Source organism: Geotrypetes seraphini, chromosome 5 (genome assembly GCF_902459505.1).
Source record: "Geotrypetes seraphini chromosome 5, aGeoSer1.1, whole genome shotgun sequence".
Classification (NCBI taxonomy): domain Eukaryota; kingdom Metazoa; phylum Chordata; class Amphibia; order Gymnophiona; family Dermophiidae; genus Geotrypetes; species Geotrypetes seraphini.
Genome location: NC_047088.1, coordinates 20,191,146 through 20,209,070, shown reverse-complemented (window position 1 = coordinate 20,209,070; position 17,925 = coordinate 20,191,146). Strand labels below are relative to the sequence as shown.

The following is a 17,925-nucleotide window of genomic DNA, read 5'->3' as shown; positions in this document are numbered from 1 at the left end:
AAAAAGGAATGTACAAGGTTCAGGAATGTTTATTAAAAATCTATATAAAATTGTACTCCAAAGCAGTGACTCTCATATACGAGTGGAGTCCGGACCCAACATGGTCTGTGTTTCGGAGACACACTCCTTCCTCAGGGGTCCAAAATGTCCAATGTATCACAAGACGAGAGTCATGTGGTGCACAGCCTGGTTGTTTAAAATCACTTAAAAATGTGTGAGTCGAAGGCAAAAATTTCTTCCGGGAGTCCCTACTTTGGATGACAATTTTATATAGATTTTTAATAAATATTCCTGAACCTTGTACATTCCATTCTGCAGTCTGTTTTTTTGGTTTATTGTCATTTTCTTTGAGAACAATTTGAAAGTTCTAAAGGGTAACGCTGGATGTTCTTCACCTCCGAAGCAAAGTATCCTGTCTGGAGTTTGGCAGGAGATTTTAATAATAATAATAATTTGATTTTGATATACCGCCTGACCAAGAATGGTTCTAGGCGGTTTACAACAAACAAACACAAGTCATACAGTGGAGAGTACAATTTAAAAGGAAAAAAAAATTCAAAACAGAGTCCACCTCTCCTTGTGGCATATTGTGGGGGCCTGTGGTAGTGATTACAAATGATGCTCTGGGAGGAAGGTTTCAAAGGTTAGGGGACTAGCCAAATATCTTCTGCATACCCGCGGCTGCATCTCATCCTTGCAACTGGCTTGCTAACTGTGCCACACTTCAGTCTAGTGATCTAGAAGAGTGGGAAGCCCCAGCCCAAGCATGTGTTAACCTCTTATTAAAGAGCAGATTGCAATGTGGAAGTAATCTTGATTACACGATTCACTGAGCACATGGATAAACCTGTTCTGCCGACGCTTTCTCAGATACTCAAGTTTCGCAGATAAAAAGACTGTCCTATAAAGTCACACAATTGCATTTGCTTTTTGAAGGGGAAACCTGGCAAAGATGGAGAGTCCGGCCTACCAGGCGAGGGGGTGAGTGCCGCTGGGATTCCTGTTTCCAGGGGTCATTTTTCAGCCGTTTTCCTTGACGATGTCGTGAAATAACCCCATCCTTTGTCCCGTTTGTTTTATTCAAGGGCTTTCAAGGTGAATCTGGTATACCAGGATCTCCGGGGAGACCTGGGGAAAAGGTAAGCAGGGTTCTTTGTTTGCTAAGAGTATGTATGCTGTAGGGTGGGATCATTTTTGTAATGTTTTAATTTTTGGGCCCTGTTCCTAGTCGGGTCAAAAGAGAAAGTTGGATGCAAATGACCACCTAAAACCTTGGATGTACGCTCTATCTTTACAGAAAGGTCTGTCAGGCAGTAGCAGCTCCTCGGAGACAGAATTTGTACAATAGTTTGACCAGAGCCATTTAGTTTTCTCTTCATTAACCTTAAAACCATTTACCATGATACATTTAAAAACTCCATTGGTCAAACGAGGTCAAACACACATTAAACAGTAAAGGTGAGAGCGGGGAGCTTTGAGGTAGCATAAGGAGATACCCAGTTCTTGTGAAAAGCGTTTTTCATTTCATCTTTATACTATCTGTTAAGACAAATAGTTGCTAAATCTTTTTAACGCATTTCCCACAATGCCTAGGGAATTTAGCTGGTACAGAAGAATGCTATAGTCCAGTGGTTCCCAACCCTGTCCTGGAGGACCACCAGCCAGTCAGGTTTTCAGGATAACCGTAATGAATATGCATGAGAGAGATTTGCATGTAATGGAGTGACAGGTATGCAAATCTGTTCCATGCATATTCATTAAGACTATCCTGAAAACCTGACTGGCTGGAGGTCTTCCAGGACAGGATTGGGAACAACTGCTATAGTCGACTGTATCAAACGCTGCAATAAGATCACAGCCCTGTCTCTAGAAAGGAACATTTTGGCGTCCATAATTTGTACTAGCGGTGCTGTTTCAGTAGTGCGAAAGGCCCTGAATTCAACTTCCGAGGGACTGAGACAAATACGATATTCTAAAAATTCAGACGATGGCCTTGGGCATTTTCGCAAGGAAGGGCTACGGTTGGTCTGCATCTAAGGATGCCTTTGTGATGACGGGTATCAAAACAACGCCACTTAATTCAGTGGCAAGTTTTCATGAGACAATTCTGAAAGGAAGTAAGCCGTTCAATAAATGGTATACAGTACTTCCCTGAAATTCGCAGGGGTTACGTTCGTGGAGTGACTGCGAATGTTGAAAAACTGTGAGTATCGGAAGAGTTCTGTAATTGGCACTCCTCCTCCTCTCTTGCTCCGGCCCGAGCTGCACCGCTTACCTGGTCGCCTTAATCGACGGCGTTTTGGCTTCCCTGTTGTCCGTTCCTGCGCACTCAACCTCCTCCTCCTGCACAACCCCGCACGGGAAGCGCGCTCCAGGTTTCCGCGAGAAGAGGCTGACGTCGGGAATGATGCGATCGCCATGTTGGTGGTGGGAGGAGGGAATTTGTAGTTCTGCTGTCCCCTCCCACTGCGTTGTGGACGGGTGCGCAGGAGGCGCGTGGCCAGGGAAAACAGAGAGCTTTTCCATTGGTCAGTCATTTGCGTTATTTTCTGATCGGAAGAGGCGGTCAGCAAATACCGTGAATGGCTGAGTCGGCAAATCGCCGACCGTGAATTCGCGGGGGTGTACTGTAGAAGGATCTGCCATTAAATAAGGTAGACAACTGTCTAGAAGGAAGGAATAGGTAGATAAGCCTAGATCAAGGAAGTTACCTGCAACTGGAATAGTACTCCATGTTGTAACTTCTGAATAGACTTCAGCCCCACATTAATCTACTCATTTCTGTTTAAACCTGAGAAATATCCTTAGTCCAATAATAATAATAACTACTGTGCACCTTTTGGGCCCGATTCTAAATATGGCGTCCCGATTGTAGGCAGCGGTAGGGACGCACATTTAAAAAAAAAAAATAAAAATCAATGGGGCAAAGGACACCTACAATGTAAGTGTTGTTTGCACACCTGCTGAGATGTCTAGGGATGCCTATGGACGCCTAAGGCCGGCGGAGTCGTGGTTTACACAGGAAGTGGCCTTAGGCGTTCGTAGGCACGAGTCAGACACCTTAAATGTAGGCCTGCAAAATGCCGGCTTACATGTAAGGCGTCTGCGGAAGAAAATAGACGTGATTCTGGACGCAGCCCCTACTGGCGATCGATACATGGTAGGCGCCAATTTTGCGGGTTCCATTTTCAGAATCGGGCTCTTGATGTCCATCTCACTTGTTTGTCATCTCCCTGCTATTTACTGGTGGCTTCCTTGAAAGTTTTTCAGAAAGATAATTCCATTCTGAATTTCCGTTGGGAAGAAATGTCGTAGGCTCTTATGAAGTGAGTAATATTTTGTGCTCATGTTGCAGGGTATGAAAGGTGACCGTGGCTTTCCTGGCTCTCCTGGACCGGTGAGTTCCATTTCCTTTGTGCCACGTGCTCCAGATTTCCTCCTGTCTTCGATGTGCCATGTTTTACTGGGAAAGAAGAGTACACGGCTGACCATTATTATACCGAAACCAGGGTTTAAAGATTCTCATAGAAAGGGTTTCCTGTATTGTTTTGACTTTTATCGCTCAGATAGTGACAATGACCATACGATATAAAGTACAGATTGGTGAAACATTGTTGCTTTTGTATGAACTTTGGGAATAACCAGGGGAGCTTCTTCTGATAGGTCATCACAAGACCAGGGCCAGGTGGAGGAGGACCAAAAGGCAACATGGGATTGCCGGGACTTCCGGGACAGAAAGGAGAGCGTGGATTGACTGGTTCACAGGGTCCTCCGGGAGTTCCAGGACCTCCGGGTAAAAATCTACCAGGCCAATTTTCTGTGTCATGGCTGAAAATCCACAGATAAAGTCATGCATTCACCAGCCTCTGTAATGATGGGTCTCGGCACTTGCTAACTATTTTGGTATCAGTTGGCATAGAATAGTGAATGGTTTTCTTATTTGAGTTGGCCCCTTTTGTTAAGTATTGCATCTTTGCTGCTTTTCCTATTGGAAATTATGAATCAATGTACAGTACATGTGTATTAGAGAATGATACAGTAACGAACTCATTTTCCCGTCCTGTCCCTGCAAGTTCTTATAAGAACATAAGAAGCGCCATCTCCAGAACAGACCCTCGGTCCATCAAGTCCGGCGATGCGCACACGCGGAGGCCCCGCCAGCTGTACATCTGGCGTAATTTTTAGTCACCCATATCCTTCTATGCCTCTCGTAGGAGATGTTCATCTAGTTTGCTTTTGAAACCTAGGACGGACTAACCGCAATAACCTCCTCTGGGAGAGCATTCCAGGTGTCCACCACTCGTTGCGTGAAGCAGAACTTCCTGAAATTTGTCCTGAACTTGTCCCCCCTTAACTTCATTCCATGTCCTCTTGTCCATGTCGAATTGGACAATGTAAATAATTTTTTCTGCTCTATTTTGTCGATTCCTTTCAGTATTTTGAAGGTCTATCATATCCCCTCGCAGTCTCCTTTTCTCAAGGGAGAACAATCCCAGTTTCTTAAGTCGATCCTCGTATTCCAATTTCCCAGTTTCTTAAGTCAATCCTCGTATTTCAGTTCTTTTCCTGTCCCTGCCCCATTTCTGCAAGCTCTGTCCTCATCTGCATAAGCCTCAAACACTTTAAAATCCTAAGTAGCAACATTCTAGAGCTCAGTCTGATGTCATAATGCCTCATTCCACCAATGCCTAAGCTCCGTCCTCATCTGCATAAGCCTCAAACACTTTAAAATCATACGTAGCAACATTCTAGAGCTCAGTCTGTGATGTCATAATGCCTCATTCCACCAATGCCTAAGCTCCGTCCTCATCTGCATAAGCCTCAAACACTTTAAAATCATACGTAGCAACATTCTAGAGCTCAGATTGTGATGTCATAATGCCTCATTCCACCAATGCCTAAGCTCCGTCCTCATCTGCATAAGCCTCAAACACTTTAAAATCATACGTAGCAACATTCTAGAGCTCAGATTGTGATGTCATAATGCCTCATTCCACCAATGCCTGAGCTCCGTCCTCATCTGCACAAGCCTCAAACACTTTAAAATCATAAGTAGCAACATTCTAGAGCTCAGACTGTGATGTCATAATGCCTCATTCCACCAATGCCTAAGCTCCGTCCTCATCTGCACAAGCCCCAAACACTTTAAAATCATAAGTAGCAACATTCTAGAGCTCAGATTGTGATGTCATAATGCCTCATTCCACCAATGCCTAAACTCCGTCCTCATCTGCACAAGCCTCAAAACACTTTAAAATCATAAGTGTTCGAGGCTTGTGCAGTTAAGGTGGAGCTTATGGGAATAGGGCAGGGACAGCGACGAAACCCGTGGAGACGGGACGTGGAAATTGAGTTCCTGCAGGGATGGGGAAAAATGTATCCCCTTGTCATTCTCTGATGTGTGTTTCCAGTCTTGAAGTAACCTAACCCAGCCTTATGCTGTCTACATGGTGGTGTAGTAAGTGGGGGAGGGGCACTGGCACCTGTCCTCTTCTCCACCCCTCCTGCTCCTTCCTGACCTCCCCTTCCTTTCCTATTTTCTCTGGGCGAGCAGGCATTATGAACTTGCTGCCCGTGTCGGTGTCGCCTCTCTCCAACATTACTTCCGGGCCCCGCACCGTGACGTTGCTCGCGCCTGGAAAATTAAAAAGGTACGCGGCAAGGGGGGGGTCAGGAGGCCCTGATCATCTCACATCATCCTCTTGCAGTTTTGTACTGGCAACTGCTGCACATTTATACTGGCCAAATTGGCCACAGTAACCAGCATGAACCAGTATAAAAGTGCGCTGTATTCCGTCTGGGCTGGAAGTCACAAGGGAAAGGATGCGATTTGCTTTCACAAAGTGGGGTGATGAACTCTTCTATACAATGTCATTAATGCATTACTTCCCACATGAAATGGTTGTGGCAGCATTTCAAGATATAAACATGAACCCCTCCCCCCCTTTAGGAAGCTGCATTAGCGTTTCCTTATCGCCAGCCACGGCGGAAAAAGGTCTGACGCACATAAGAATTCTATGAGTGTTAGAGCTTTTACTGCTAACGAGGGAGGGAGGGAGGGTAGTAATATGAAATAAATACAGCAGACCCTCTATATTCGCAGGGGTTAGGGGCAGAGCCGGCCCGCGAATATTGAAAAATCGTGGATAATTTTTAGGGCCAGCTCTGACCCACTCCCTCCTGCCTCCCGGACCTTCCCCAGACCTCCTTACCTGGTGGTCTAGCAGCGACGCGGGGCAGGATTGTTCGTCCTACGCTCCTGCCCCATGCAGAGCCGTCATCAAAATGGCTGCAGCGTAGAACGGGGCAGGAGCATAGAACAATCGCTCCTACCCTGCATCACCGTTAGACCACCAGGTAAGGTATGGGGAAGGTCCAATGCAGAGTTTTGTTTAAAAAAAAAATCGCAAATAACCAAATCCGAGGGTACTGAAACCGTGGATTCGGAGGGGTTACTGTATACACATTAAAACCATTGACAAACAACCCTCTTCTTGCTCAGGTATTTCCAGCACTGGCCAACCTGGATCACCTGGTTTTCCAGGAGAGAGAGGACAGAAGGGTGATCTTGGTTTTCCGGGACTTGCCATACCAGGCCCTCCCGGAGTAATTGGACAGCGTGGCACACCTGGACCTCAGGGGCCTCCTGGACCTCCCGGGCCTCCTGCTCCTTCTGGTAAGTTCGGACCGCTAGAAGAAAATGGCTTTGGACACTTCTGTTCTTAGATGTTTATAAATTGTACATTTTGGTGCTTGTTTTCTGGCTAATTAAGAGTTCTTTGAGGGTATAAAAAAATCTCCAGCTGATATTTGAAAGGGTTTGATGGTCCAGCTGCTTCGCCCTCTCGGGTAGAATCGATTCTAACTAGTTTATTAGGTTACATTACATTACAAGGGTTTTTATATTCCGTAAGCATCCATTAAGTTCTATGCAGAATACAAAGTTTAAAAAAAAAACTCTAAAAATCAGTCAGCCTCTGGAAACTTAACAGTATAAATATACATACATAAATAAAATAAAATTAATTGCACGCCCAGAAATTCCTTTAAAATAAAAGCTTTTAATGTCTTCCTTAAAAGCAGACAATCCTTTATTACTCAAGTTTGAAAAAGAGTATTCTAGATAGTGGGAACTTGGCATTCAAAACCTGCAGAAAAAATAGTTAAGCTCTGGAGCGCATTGCCAGCGGATGTAGTAAGAGAGGTTAACATAGCTGGTTTTAGAAAAGGTTTGGACAGTTTCCTTGGGGAATTGTTCATGGTCTGCTATTAGACGGGGTAAGCCACTGCTTGCCCTGGATTGGTAGCATGGAATGTTGCTACCATATGGGTTTTTTGCCAGGTACTTGTGACCTGGATTGGCCTCCGTGAAGATGGGATACTGGGCTAGATGGACCATTAGTCTGACCCAGTAAGGGTATTCTTATGTTCTTAACATAAGACACTGGGACAGAACAAAGGTTCCTCAAGCCTAGAATCCTGTTTCCAACAGTGGCTAAACCATGTCACAATTATCTAGTAAGTTCCCAAAAAGTAAAACAGATTTTACGCTGCTTATCCTAGAAACTGCAAGGTATAGGCGGAATAGAAGTCCCTAATGTAATGTAAATAAAACAGTGAATTTTTCCTAAGTCCATCTTAATAATGCCTTGTAGACTTTTCTTTTAGGAGATCCAAACTTTTTTTTTTAAACCCTGCTAAGCTAACTACTTTCACTACATTCTCTTGCAGCACATTTCAAAGTTTAACTACACATTCAGTGAAATTGTCCAGAAAATCCTTGAGCTTACCTATCTAACGCTAATGTAACCTTTCACCCTTTTATGTGATTTCCTCTCAGCCCTTTAGTTTTGTAGTTGTGGAAGCCGGGGTTTTGTCAGCAGGAATTCTCCCAAGGAAGGAAGACCAGGTTTACAAAATTAGTCTTTACCTAAATAATAAATGGGTAAAATGAAGATTTTAATAAAACCTGAAAGTTATTGGAATCAAAAGTCTATTTAAATCCAATAAAAAGGCTTTTTAAATACAAAGAAAGACAATTTATTGTACTAGGAGGTCTTTAGAACTAATTTTTTAAAAAATTAAAGAAATTCAAGTTCTTTGAATGTTTCAACAAATGATAAGCTAATATTTCATATGTAACAAAACCCTGCTAGCCAGCATAACAATCTAAAAAGATGAGAAATTGGAACAGTGTTACCACACTCGGCTCAGCTGATCAAATTACAAAGTTTCCTTTTAGGAAAAATATACGTAGGGCTCCTTTTACTAACTGCGCACTAACTGCCATGCACGCTAGACGCTAATGTCAGCATTGAGCTTCTTGGGGGCTGCATTTGCGGAGTGACTGCAAATGGTGAAAAACCGCAAATTTTGGAAGAGTACTGTAATCGGCACTCCCCCCCCCCCCCCCTCCTCTTGCTCGAGCTGCGCCTCTTACCTGGTCGCATTTGCCAACCCCTTCTGAGTCTCCAGGCGAATGTTGAAGCTGTGCGGAACTGATAAGAGGCAGCATAGGGAAGTCATTTGCAGCATTTTCTGACCGGAAAAGGCGGTCAGAAAATACCGTAAATGACTGAGTCAGTGAACCGCGAACCGCAAATTTGGGGAGAGGATACTGTACCGCAAAATATAAACAGAAGTTTAATCTAAGCCTTGATGGCACAGCAAATCTTCCACAAAACTGCAGAAATCATGATGCTGTGGCTCAAGGCATGATTTAGAGAGCATAAGTTTGGCCAAAGGTGACCCAGGAAACATTCCCACACCTCTGGTAATTCAAGTAAAAACAATTACCAACTAAGTAATTACTCCATATTGTACTTTAAAGATGTTGGGTTTGATATTCAAAGCAATTTAAATGTCCAGGAGTGGCTTCTAGCCATTTAAATCGCTTGCTTGAGGCTAACCGGCAATATTCGGTAGCACTTAACTGGACGTTGAATTTTGCTGCTAAATATCCAACCCCTAACCGGCGAGGCCAGGAGTGGAGCAGAGATTGGTCTAGGTAAGCGCCTAAAGTTAGGACAGAAAAGAGGCTGTCCTAACTTTATACACCAAGTTTAACTAGGCAACAGTCTGAATACTGACTGGTGCCCAGTTAAACTCACCTTGGATCTTGCGACCCTCTCTCCAAATCTCCAAAGAAAATTGAAAGCTGCCCCTGTCCATTCCTTCCCTCCATAGACCCAGGAGCCTACCTGGAGATATTCCTGGTGGTCCACAGGCTGAATATCAGTTGGGTATATTCCACTGAATGTGACCATAACTTTGTTGCCTGCTGTTATTGCATGGTTTATCTGTAATGAAGAGACCTAGAGCAATAATATATTTTAAATTTGATTTGCAGTTGGGGAAATATGCCAGCCTGGATCACCCGGCCTTCCAGGACTCCAAGGAGAGCAAGGCTTTATTGGGGAGCAAGGACAAAAAGGTAAGTCTGTCATTGTTTCCCTAGTCTGTTCCAAACCTCATCAAATATAGAAATCTGGAGCTGGTAGAAAGATAACCAAACATTATGATGGGCAAACTCCAATGTGGCATGGGAAGGGTGAGGAGGGAGAGAGACAATTAGTCAATTATAAGAGCACTAGTCGATAAGCCTGTTACATTGACGGGTGCTAGAATAGATGTGTGTGTGTCTTTCTTTCTCCGTCTTTCCTTGGCCGCTGTCTGTCTGTTTTGAAACATTTTATTGAGAAATCAATCAAATATACAATAATACAATATATGCTCATTACAATTAAATTCAAACCTCAAATATTACATAAATAATTTTATCATTTCTCCAAAATATATTTCCCATATTACCTATTCATTATACCTTTCCTCCCCTTCACATCCCCCCCAAAATTTTTAAAATATAACAATGTAATAAATTAATTATATAAATATACAATTCAAGAAATTCCAACTATTATTATCATCAAACAAATTCCCTCCCTATCCCCATAATGAAAGATGACACATATTACAAAGTGTTAAGAAGTAATGAAAGTTTCTTATTCCTCAATATAAACTTCCTCTGCACTGCTACCTTACTGGAATAATCCTGGAAACAAAGTATTTTCTTTGATTGATAAATTAATTGCTTCCCTGACCGAATCGCTCTAACAATCATGTCCTTATGGGCACTGTTCAATTTTTTTAAATACAGTGGTGCCTCACACAACGAACTTAATTCGTTCCAGGAGCAAGTTTGTTATGCGAAAAGTTCGTTATGTGAAACGCGTTTTCCCATAACAATACATGTTAAAAAAAATAATTCGTTCTGTAGCATAAAATATGCTAAGATGACATAAAAAAAGATAAATTTTTGGTTATTATTTTTATTTAGATACATCTAAAAACATAATTGTTTTTTAAAACAACACACATTTTTTAAATTTAAAGACAGACTAAGTAGAGTCTAATTTTACAGTGAGAGAGGGCAGAGTCTCAGCGGCAAAAACTGGGACTTAACTGTTCATTTTTTTTTTTTTCTACCGTGTTTCCCCGATGATAAGGCAGGGCCATCAAATAAGACAGCCCCCCCTTTTTAGAAAAAAATGTAAAATAAGGCACCCCCCCGCAAATAAGCCACCCACCGATACCTGCGCTTACCCGAATCGGGTGGTACGGTGGGTGACTCAGTGTGGTCCCTGGCACCCCCGACACGATCGGGGCAAGAGGGAGCTCAAGCCCTCTTGCCCCCCCGACTCCCCGACACGATCGGGGCAAAAGGGAGCTCAAGCCCTCTTGCCCCCCCGACTCTCCGACACGATCGGGGCAAAAGGGAGCTCAAGCCCTCTTGCCCCCCCGACTCCCCGACACGATCGGGGCAAAAGGGAGCCCAAGCCCTCTTGCCCCGCCGATTCCCCAACTCCCCGACAATATCGGGCCAGGAGGGAGCCCAAGTCCTCCTGGCCACGGCGACCCCCTAACCCCACCCTGCACTACATTACGGGCAGGAGGGATCCCAGGCCCTCCTGCCCTCGACGCAAACCCCCCCTCCCCCCAACGACCGCCCCCCCCCAAGAACCTCCGACCGCCCCCCCAGCCGACCCGCGACCCCCCTGGCCGACCCCCACGACACCCCCAACCCCCTTCCCCGTACCTTTCTGTAGTTGGCCGGACAGACGGGAGCCAAACCCGCCTGTCCGGCAGGCAGCCAACGACGGAATGAGGCCGGATTGGCCCATCCGTCCCAAAGCTCCGCCTACTGGTGGGGCCTAAGGCGCCTGGGCCAATCAGAATAGGCCCGGGAGCCTTAGGTCCCTCCTGGGGCAGGGCCTGAGGCACATGGTCGGGTTGGACCTATTCTGATTGGCCCAGGCGCCTTAGGCCCCACCAGTAGGCGGAGCTTTGGGACGGATGGGCCAATCCGGTCTCATTCCGTCGTTGGCTGCCTGCCGGACAGGCGGGTTTGGCTCCCGTCTGTCCGGCCAACTACAGAAAGGTACGGGGAAGGGGGTTGGGGTGTCGTGGGGGTCGGCCAGGGGGGTCGCGGGTCGGCTGGGGGGGCGGTCGGAGGTTCTTGGGGGGGGCGGTCGTTGGGGGGAGGGGGGGTTTGCGTCGAGGGCAGGAGGGCCTGGGATCCCTCCTGCCCGTAATGTAGTGCAGGTGGGGTTAGGGGGTCGCCGTGGCCAGGAGGACTTGGGCTCCCTCCTGGCCCGATATTGTCGGGGAGTTGGGGAATCGGCGGGGCAAGAGGGCTTGGGCTCCTTTTTGCCCCGATTGTGTCGGGGAGTCGGGGGGGCAAGAGGGAGCCAGGCGGAGAGAGGGCAGTTAAGCGCAGTGCCTGCGCGGAAGGATGCAGCTCGGGCGACTTCGTTGTGTGAAACGAAGTTCGTTGTACGAATCAAGACATAAAGTTCGTTGTGCGCAGCGTGCGCTGTGCGAGGCGTCCGTTGTGTGAGGCACCACTGTATAACAATGCGAGACCTTTGTTTACCTTCCCTTAAAGTTCCCAGACGATGTGCTCTCTCCACTCTTAAGGGACCAGCATCATTAGGTAAATTCAACTGTGAAACCAACCAAAATTCCAAAAAGGCTCGCAGATCCTTTTCTAAAATACTTTCGGGTAGACCATCAAGTCTCAGGTTACATCTCCTATTGCGATTTTCCAGGTCATCTACTTTTTCTTCTAAAATCCTACAAGTGTTGATTAGACTCAGATTTTCTGATTTAATCTGCTTGACATCCGTCTCCAGTGAATCTATTCGCTGTCCAATTGCCACCATATTTCTATTCAGCACAGCCACACTATCTCCCACTTCAGTTATTTTGTCCAGAGGAGGTTTTAGTTTTAAATCCAGTGATGCCTCCACAGTTGCTGATATTTCTACCATTATTTCTGCAGCCGTCCATGCTGCTCCGGGCTGAGATGAAGCAACTGCCACTGTAGAACACTCTGCCATTTTACACTCTCCAGCTCTGATCTTATCCTTTTCTTTCCGTACCAATTTCACTGCCATAATCTCTTTTCCATTTAAATTTTATGTTGCAAGATATTCCAAAACCGATTTTCTTGTATTTAAAGCTGTTCTGTAGGGTTTAGAAGTTGGGAAGTCCGTGGAGGAGCTGAACAGATTAACAGCTGTTCAGCACCATAGCCATTCTAGAATCCTGTCTGTCTGTCTTTTTTTCTTTGTCTCTCTCTCCTTGGACGCTGTCTGTCTGTCTTCTTTTCTGTCTGTATCTCTGGCCCCCTGTCTGCCTGTCATTCTTTCTGTCTGTGTCTCTCCCTAGCCTCCTGCCTGCCTGTATTTCTCTGTTGTGCCATGCCTGTCTGCTCCGTGGCCCCCTTCTGTTTCCCCCCACCACTCCCAGAGCAAAGCATGATTGCTGTCTGGCCCCCAGCACACCCCTCCCCCCAAAGCAGCCCCCTTTCCCTCTTGCCCTGGCCCCCTGCCTGCCTGTATTGCTCCCAAACCCGGCTTCCTGGTCACTTCTGGCCCACCGGCACGAACCGCTGCCGCTGCTCCTCTTCAAAGCAGCTTGCTGAGGATCGACAGACAGCTGTAGCGAACCTCGCAGGCCGCTCTCCACCTCAGTAGCATGTTCCCTCTGACGCGATCCCGCACCTCGGCCAGGTGGTCCCTGAGGACTGGGTTGAATACCACTGCTATAAAGGACATCTAAAGATTGGTGCACCTAACCCAGGGGTAGGCAATTCCGGTCCTCGAGAGCCAGAGCCAGGTCAGGCTTTCAGGATATCCAGAGAAAGTGCCGGGTTTTGAAAAGCCATCCGAAGGACATGTCTGGGGAAATCCGGACAACTGGTAACCCTAAATGTGGGGCCCACTTGCAGTTGCTTCTAAATCAGAGGTGGGAACCCCTGTCTCTTTTCCCCAGCATACTGAAGAAAAGTAAAGTTAACTTGACAGGGTTGATCAATGGGTTTTGAGAGTTTGACTAGTTTTATGATCTTTATTGTGTTTTAGGAATTATAGGGTGTGTCTAGCCTCCAAGCATTGTATGAGAGAAAGTGTTTGGTGTGGGGAAGGGTGATATGTTATATATTAAGCATGGGTGGTATTAAATCAGATGCAATAAATGTATGTCCATTAGGGGCGGGATTCACTAAAGTTCCGAAATCTATCCGCTTCGTGTCCTATCCGTTTCCGAGTCAGTGTAGACGATCGATTCAGTAAAGCTTGTCCATGCAAATGATCCAATCGTAAACACACTGCTATTAGCGCTGAAACATTGATCGACGCGCATGCGCACTGTATCCTTGCTGGTTTTGAAGCTCATAGCGCATGCGCTAGCTCTTTAGGAATTCACGGCGTAGAAATGGGGCATGGTTTAATCGCGGACATCATTAGCGGGCTCCGAATGCATCTACCGCAAAGCATTGTTGTCGTAAAAAAGGCAATATAAGGAAGTCTTCTTGCCAACCGTTATTTTTCAGAAGTACTGTTGCGAACTGTATAAGCAGTGACCGTAGCTTTTTGAAAATTTCGTATTCCAAAAGAAGCAGATAGTGGAAAAGTACTGTTAAGTTGCTAGAAGACACAACAGTTAACAGCTGTTGAATGCGCTGGGATCAGGCGCTTTTTATATACAGCCTACGAATCCCAGGACGCTGTGCGGCTCTATCTGCTGTGAAGCACGTAGCGACCACTAGCGACACCCTGATGTCACATGCACGCGACAATCCAGCTGGAAGGAAGGGGGGAGGGATAGCTGGTCCATAAAAGTTTTATTTGGTTTTGGGTTTTTTTTGTTATTTGGCATTGATATTTGAAATTACATTACATTACATTAGTGATTTCTATTCCGCCATTATCTTGCGGTTCAAGGCGGATTACATCCAAACTAAAACAAGAATTACATTCAAAATTTGAAGGAATAGAATAAGCGATGACATAAAATTTTTAAGGTAATAAAAAACGTTGGGTAAAGAGTTACCAACGGGAAGTAGAAGTCTTTAGGGGATAAGAATAGGGTGAATTATGGGGTTTTAGATAACGTTTGGTAAATAGAAGAATATTAGAGAGTACTAAGGGTATCGAGAGTGTTGGATGTTGGGCTGGGATTGGTCGTGCTGGATAGGTTTTATGTACAATGCGCAAGGAGAGCACGGGGTTAATCCGCGATTTTCTCGCAATGCGCATTACAAATCTGAGATTCACTCCTGCGCTCGCTATGCGCATTCCAAAAAAAAAGAAAAAAATATTTCTAACGCTTATGTACATGAAGGTTTACATATATTTAAAAATTTTGATATATTTTGGATTTTTGATGGGGTTCTTAACGTGTACGCATCAGTTGCTAGACAGAAATAGCTGGCGAGGGTGTAAACGACTGGTCCTCAGCAGTCGTAACTTTGGAACGGAAAAGCCAGTCGGTTTGGACAAAATGGTTTCATGAATCGACGCGTTAAGAAATTTGCATGCGCTGATCGGATAGGGTGTGGATGAGGTCTGGAAGAAGGTTAGTAAATCGAGCCGGAGTCGGAAATTGAGCGCAAACCGAGCGGTACATGATCGGTTTGCTTAGTGAATCTGGCCCAAGGTTTGAATGTTTTATGCCAGTATAGCATGTATATTAAAGTATTTAACACTATTACATTGCAATATATTACCTCGGGTCCCATTGCGGGTCCTGGTTGCTCATAATCTGTGTTAATGGTATTAGCATGCGTTAATATAGGAGCACATTGATGTTATGTTTTGTTAAGGTTTGAAAGTTCAGCTTTTCCCACAGAAGGGCCTGCCTCAAACCTGAACTAAACAGCCCTGAGGACCTAGTTTAGAGAATGACACAGTGACAAAATTCATCTCCGTTCCCGTCCCCGCGGATAACAGCGGGAAATAATCCCATGTCATTTTCTAGTGTCTATTTCAAGCTCAGTCCTTCTTCAAAGCAAAGCTTGCGGGTCAGTGGTTGTGGCCATTCATACTCTGATTCTTATGTGAGCCAAGGATAATGAAGCCATTGTGACATCACTGATGTGATTGGCTCTTAGGCACTGGTGGAATGAGGCATTATGACATCACAATATCTGACCTGGATACCAGAGACTGTCATTCTGTAGTGTCTGTTTCAACCTCAGTCCTTCTACGCCAGCATTCTTCAAAGCAAAGCTTGAGGGCCAGTGGTTGTGGCCATTCATACTCTGATTCTTCCCTCTCTCCTTAAAGAATGACATGAAGATGGTTTCCCGCGGTTATCTGCAGGAACGGTGATGAATTTTGTCACCGTGTCATTCTCTAACCTAGTTCAAACGTGTCACTTGGGTGCCCTTTGATCTTATGCCAATAGATTCCAGGATTAAATTATCTTATTTTCGACAGCTAATGCAATTTTGTTTTTGTTTTTTTAGGAGAGAAGGGAGACGTCTGCTTGAATTGTATAGGAACTGGTTTTCAAGGCCCTCCTGGTGAACCTGGGCTACCAGGAGCTCCTGGAAATCCAGGTAAAATCAAAATTGTGACTTGGGGCATGGGTTGTGGAGTGTTTTGCCTATCATTGGTAATTTATGGGAAAGTGTTGTGCTCTCAACTAACTTATCTTTTCAGACTGGCTAAGTCCATTTGTGGTTTAAATAGGATGAATCAAGGTATTTATGTCTAAAATAGGAGTGCAGGCTTGGAAAAGGACCATTGGGGGCCCTAAAAATGTTCAGTCTCAGGCTAACCCCCTCTTTTATCAAACTGCGATAGCAGTTTCTAGCGCGGGGAATCGCGCTGAATGGCCCGCGCTGCTCCCGACACTCATAGGAACTCCATGAGCGTCGGGAGCAGCGCGGACCATTCAGCGTGGCTCCCCGCTCTTGAAACTGCTATCGCAGTTTGTTAAAAGGACGCCCAAGTGTGATAAAATCGCATGGCCATTTCATGTGTAGAAAGTATATGCACGCAAAGACTGTGCCAACTTCTACAGTCTCCGGGGCAGGATTCTATAAACTGTGGCAAAACAGCAAAAAGATTGTGGAACAAAAGATTGGCTGTACCAGTTTGTAGTTTAATAAGCGTCCAAAAAAATTAAAAACAATAATCCTTTTTTTTAATATATATGTTCTTTATTCATTTTTAAATCAAATACATAGTGCAAACAAATGAACAATCAAATAATATAACATATTGCACTTTATTCCAACAAATAATATATGGCTATTTAACACCCTCCCCCCCCCCCCAACCTTCCCGGATGTGTATAACAATCTTTCATGAATCAAAGGGAAGTAATGTTCCAGGGCTGTGGAGTCGGAGTCGAGGTGTCGGAGTCGGAACATTTATCTTCCGACTCCATTTTTGAACTTGGCATACCAATCACGAGCGATTCTTTCAGCTATAGCACCCACTATATACACAGCACAAATGTTGCGAGCAGCTTCTGCGGCCTTAGAACCTTGATTAAAAGCAAAAAGAAGGTGGTGTCGAAAATGCTCATTTCTCTCAACTTGACATTCCATTTTAACGATCTGAAAATTAACCAGTGCTGTGGAGTCGGAGGAAATTTCAGGTACCTGGAGTCGGAGTCAGAAGTACAAAAAACTGAGGAGTCGGAGTCGGAACATTTATCTACCGACTCCATTTTTGAACTTGGCATACCAATCACGAGCGATTCTTTCAGCTATAGCACCCACTATATACACAGCACAAATGTTGCGAGCAGCTTCTGCGGCCTTAGAACCTTGATTAAAAGCAAAAAGAAGGTGGTGTCGAAAATGCTAATTTCTCTCAACTTGACATTCCATTTTAACGATCTGAAAATTAACCAGTGCTGTGGAGTCGGAGGAAATTTCGGGTACCTGGAGTCGGAGTCAGAAGTACAAAAAACTGAGGAGTCGGAGTCGGAACATTTATCTACCGACTCCATTTTTGAACTTGGCATACCAATCACGAGCGATTCTTTCAGCTATAGCACCCACTATATACACAGCACAAATGTTGCGAGCAGCTTCTGCGGCCTTAGAACCTTGATTAAAAGCAAAAAGAAGGTGGTGTCGAAAATGCTCATTTCTCTCAACTTGACATTCCATTTTAACGATCTGAAAATTAACCAGTGCTGTGGAGTCGGAGGAAATTTCGGGTACCTGGAGTCGGAGTCAGAAGTACAAAAAACTGAGGAGTCGGAGTCGGAACATTTATCTACCGACTCCATTTTTGAACTTGGCATACCAATCATGAGCGATTCTTTCAGCTATAGCACCCACTATATACACAGCACAAATGTTGCGAGCAGCTTCTGCGGCCTTAGAACCTTGATTAAAAGCAAAAAGAAGGTGGTGTCGAAAGTGCTCATTTCTCTCAACTTGACATTCCATTTTAACGATCTGAAAATTAACCAGTGCTGTGGAGTCGAGGAGTCGGAGTCGGAGGAAATTTCGGATACCTGGAGTTGGAGTCGGAGTCTGAAGTACAAAAAACTGAGGAGTCGGAGTCGGAACATTTATCTACTGACTCCACAGCCCTGTAATGTTCATAATTCACA

At 45.0% G+C, this 17,925-nt stretch overlaps 1 protein-coding gene across 5 annotated transcripts in view; it reads left to right on the top strand.

The window, feature by feature from the left end:
- COL4A5 (collagen type IV alpha 5 chain) overlaps positions 1–17,925 on the top strand; it is a 294,489-nt gene that overhangs the window by 147,124 nt on the left and 129,440 nt on the right. For all 5 annotated transcript variants that reach the window (XM_033947291.1, XM_033947290.1, XM_033947293.1 and 2 more), the window contains exons 16-22: positions 937–981; positions 1,086–1,139; positions 3,356–3,397; positions 3,664–3,793; positions 6,503–6,676; positions 9,350–9,433; positions 15,812–15,904. In XM_033947291.1, coding sequence (XP_033803182.1) covers positions 937–981; positions 1,086–1,139; positions 3,356–3,397; positions 3,664–3,793; positions 6,503–6,676; positions 9,350–9,433; positions 15,812–15,904 — 622 coding nt within the window. The remainder of the gene's footprint in view (positions 1–936; positions 982–1,085; positions 1,140–3,355; positions 3,398–3,663; positions 3,794–6,502; positions 6,677–9,349; positions 9,434–15,811; positions 15,905–17,925) is intronic.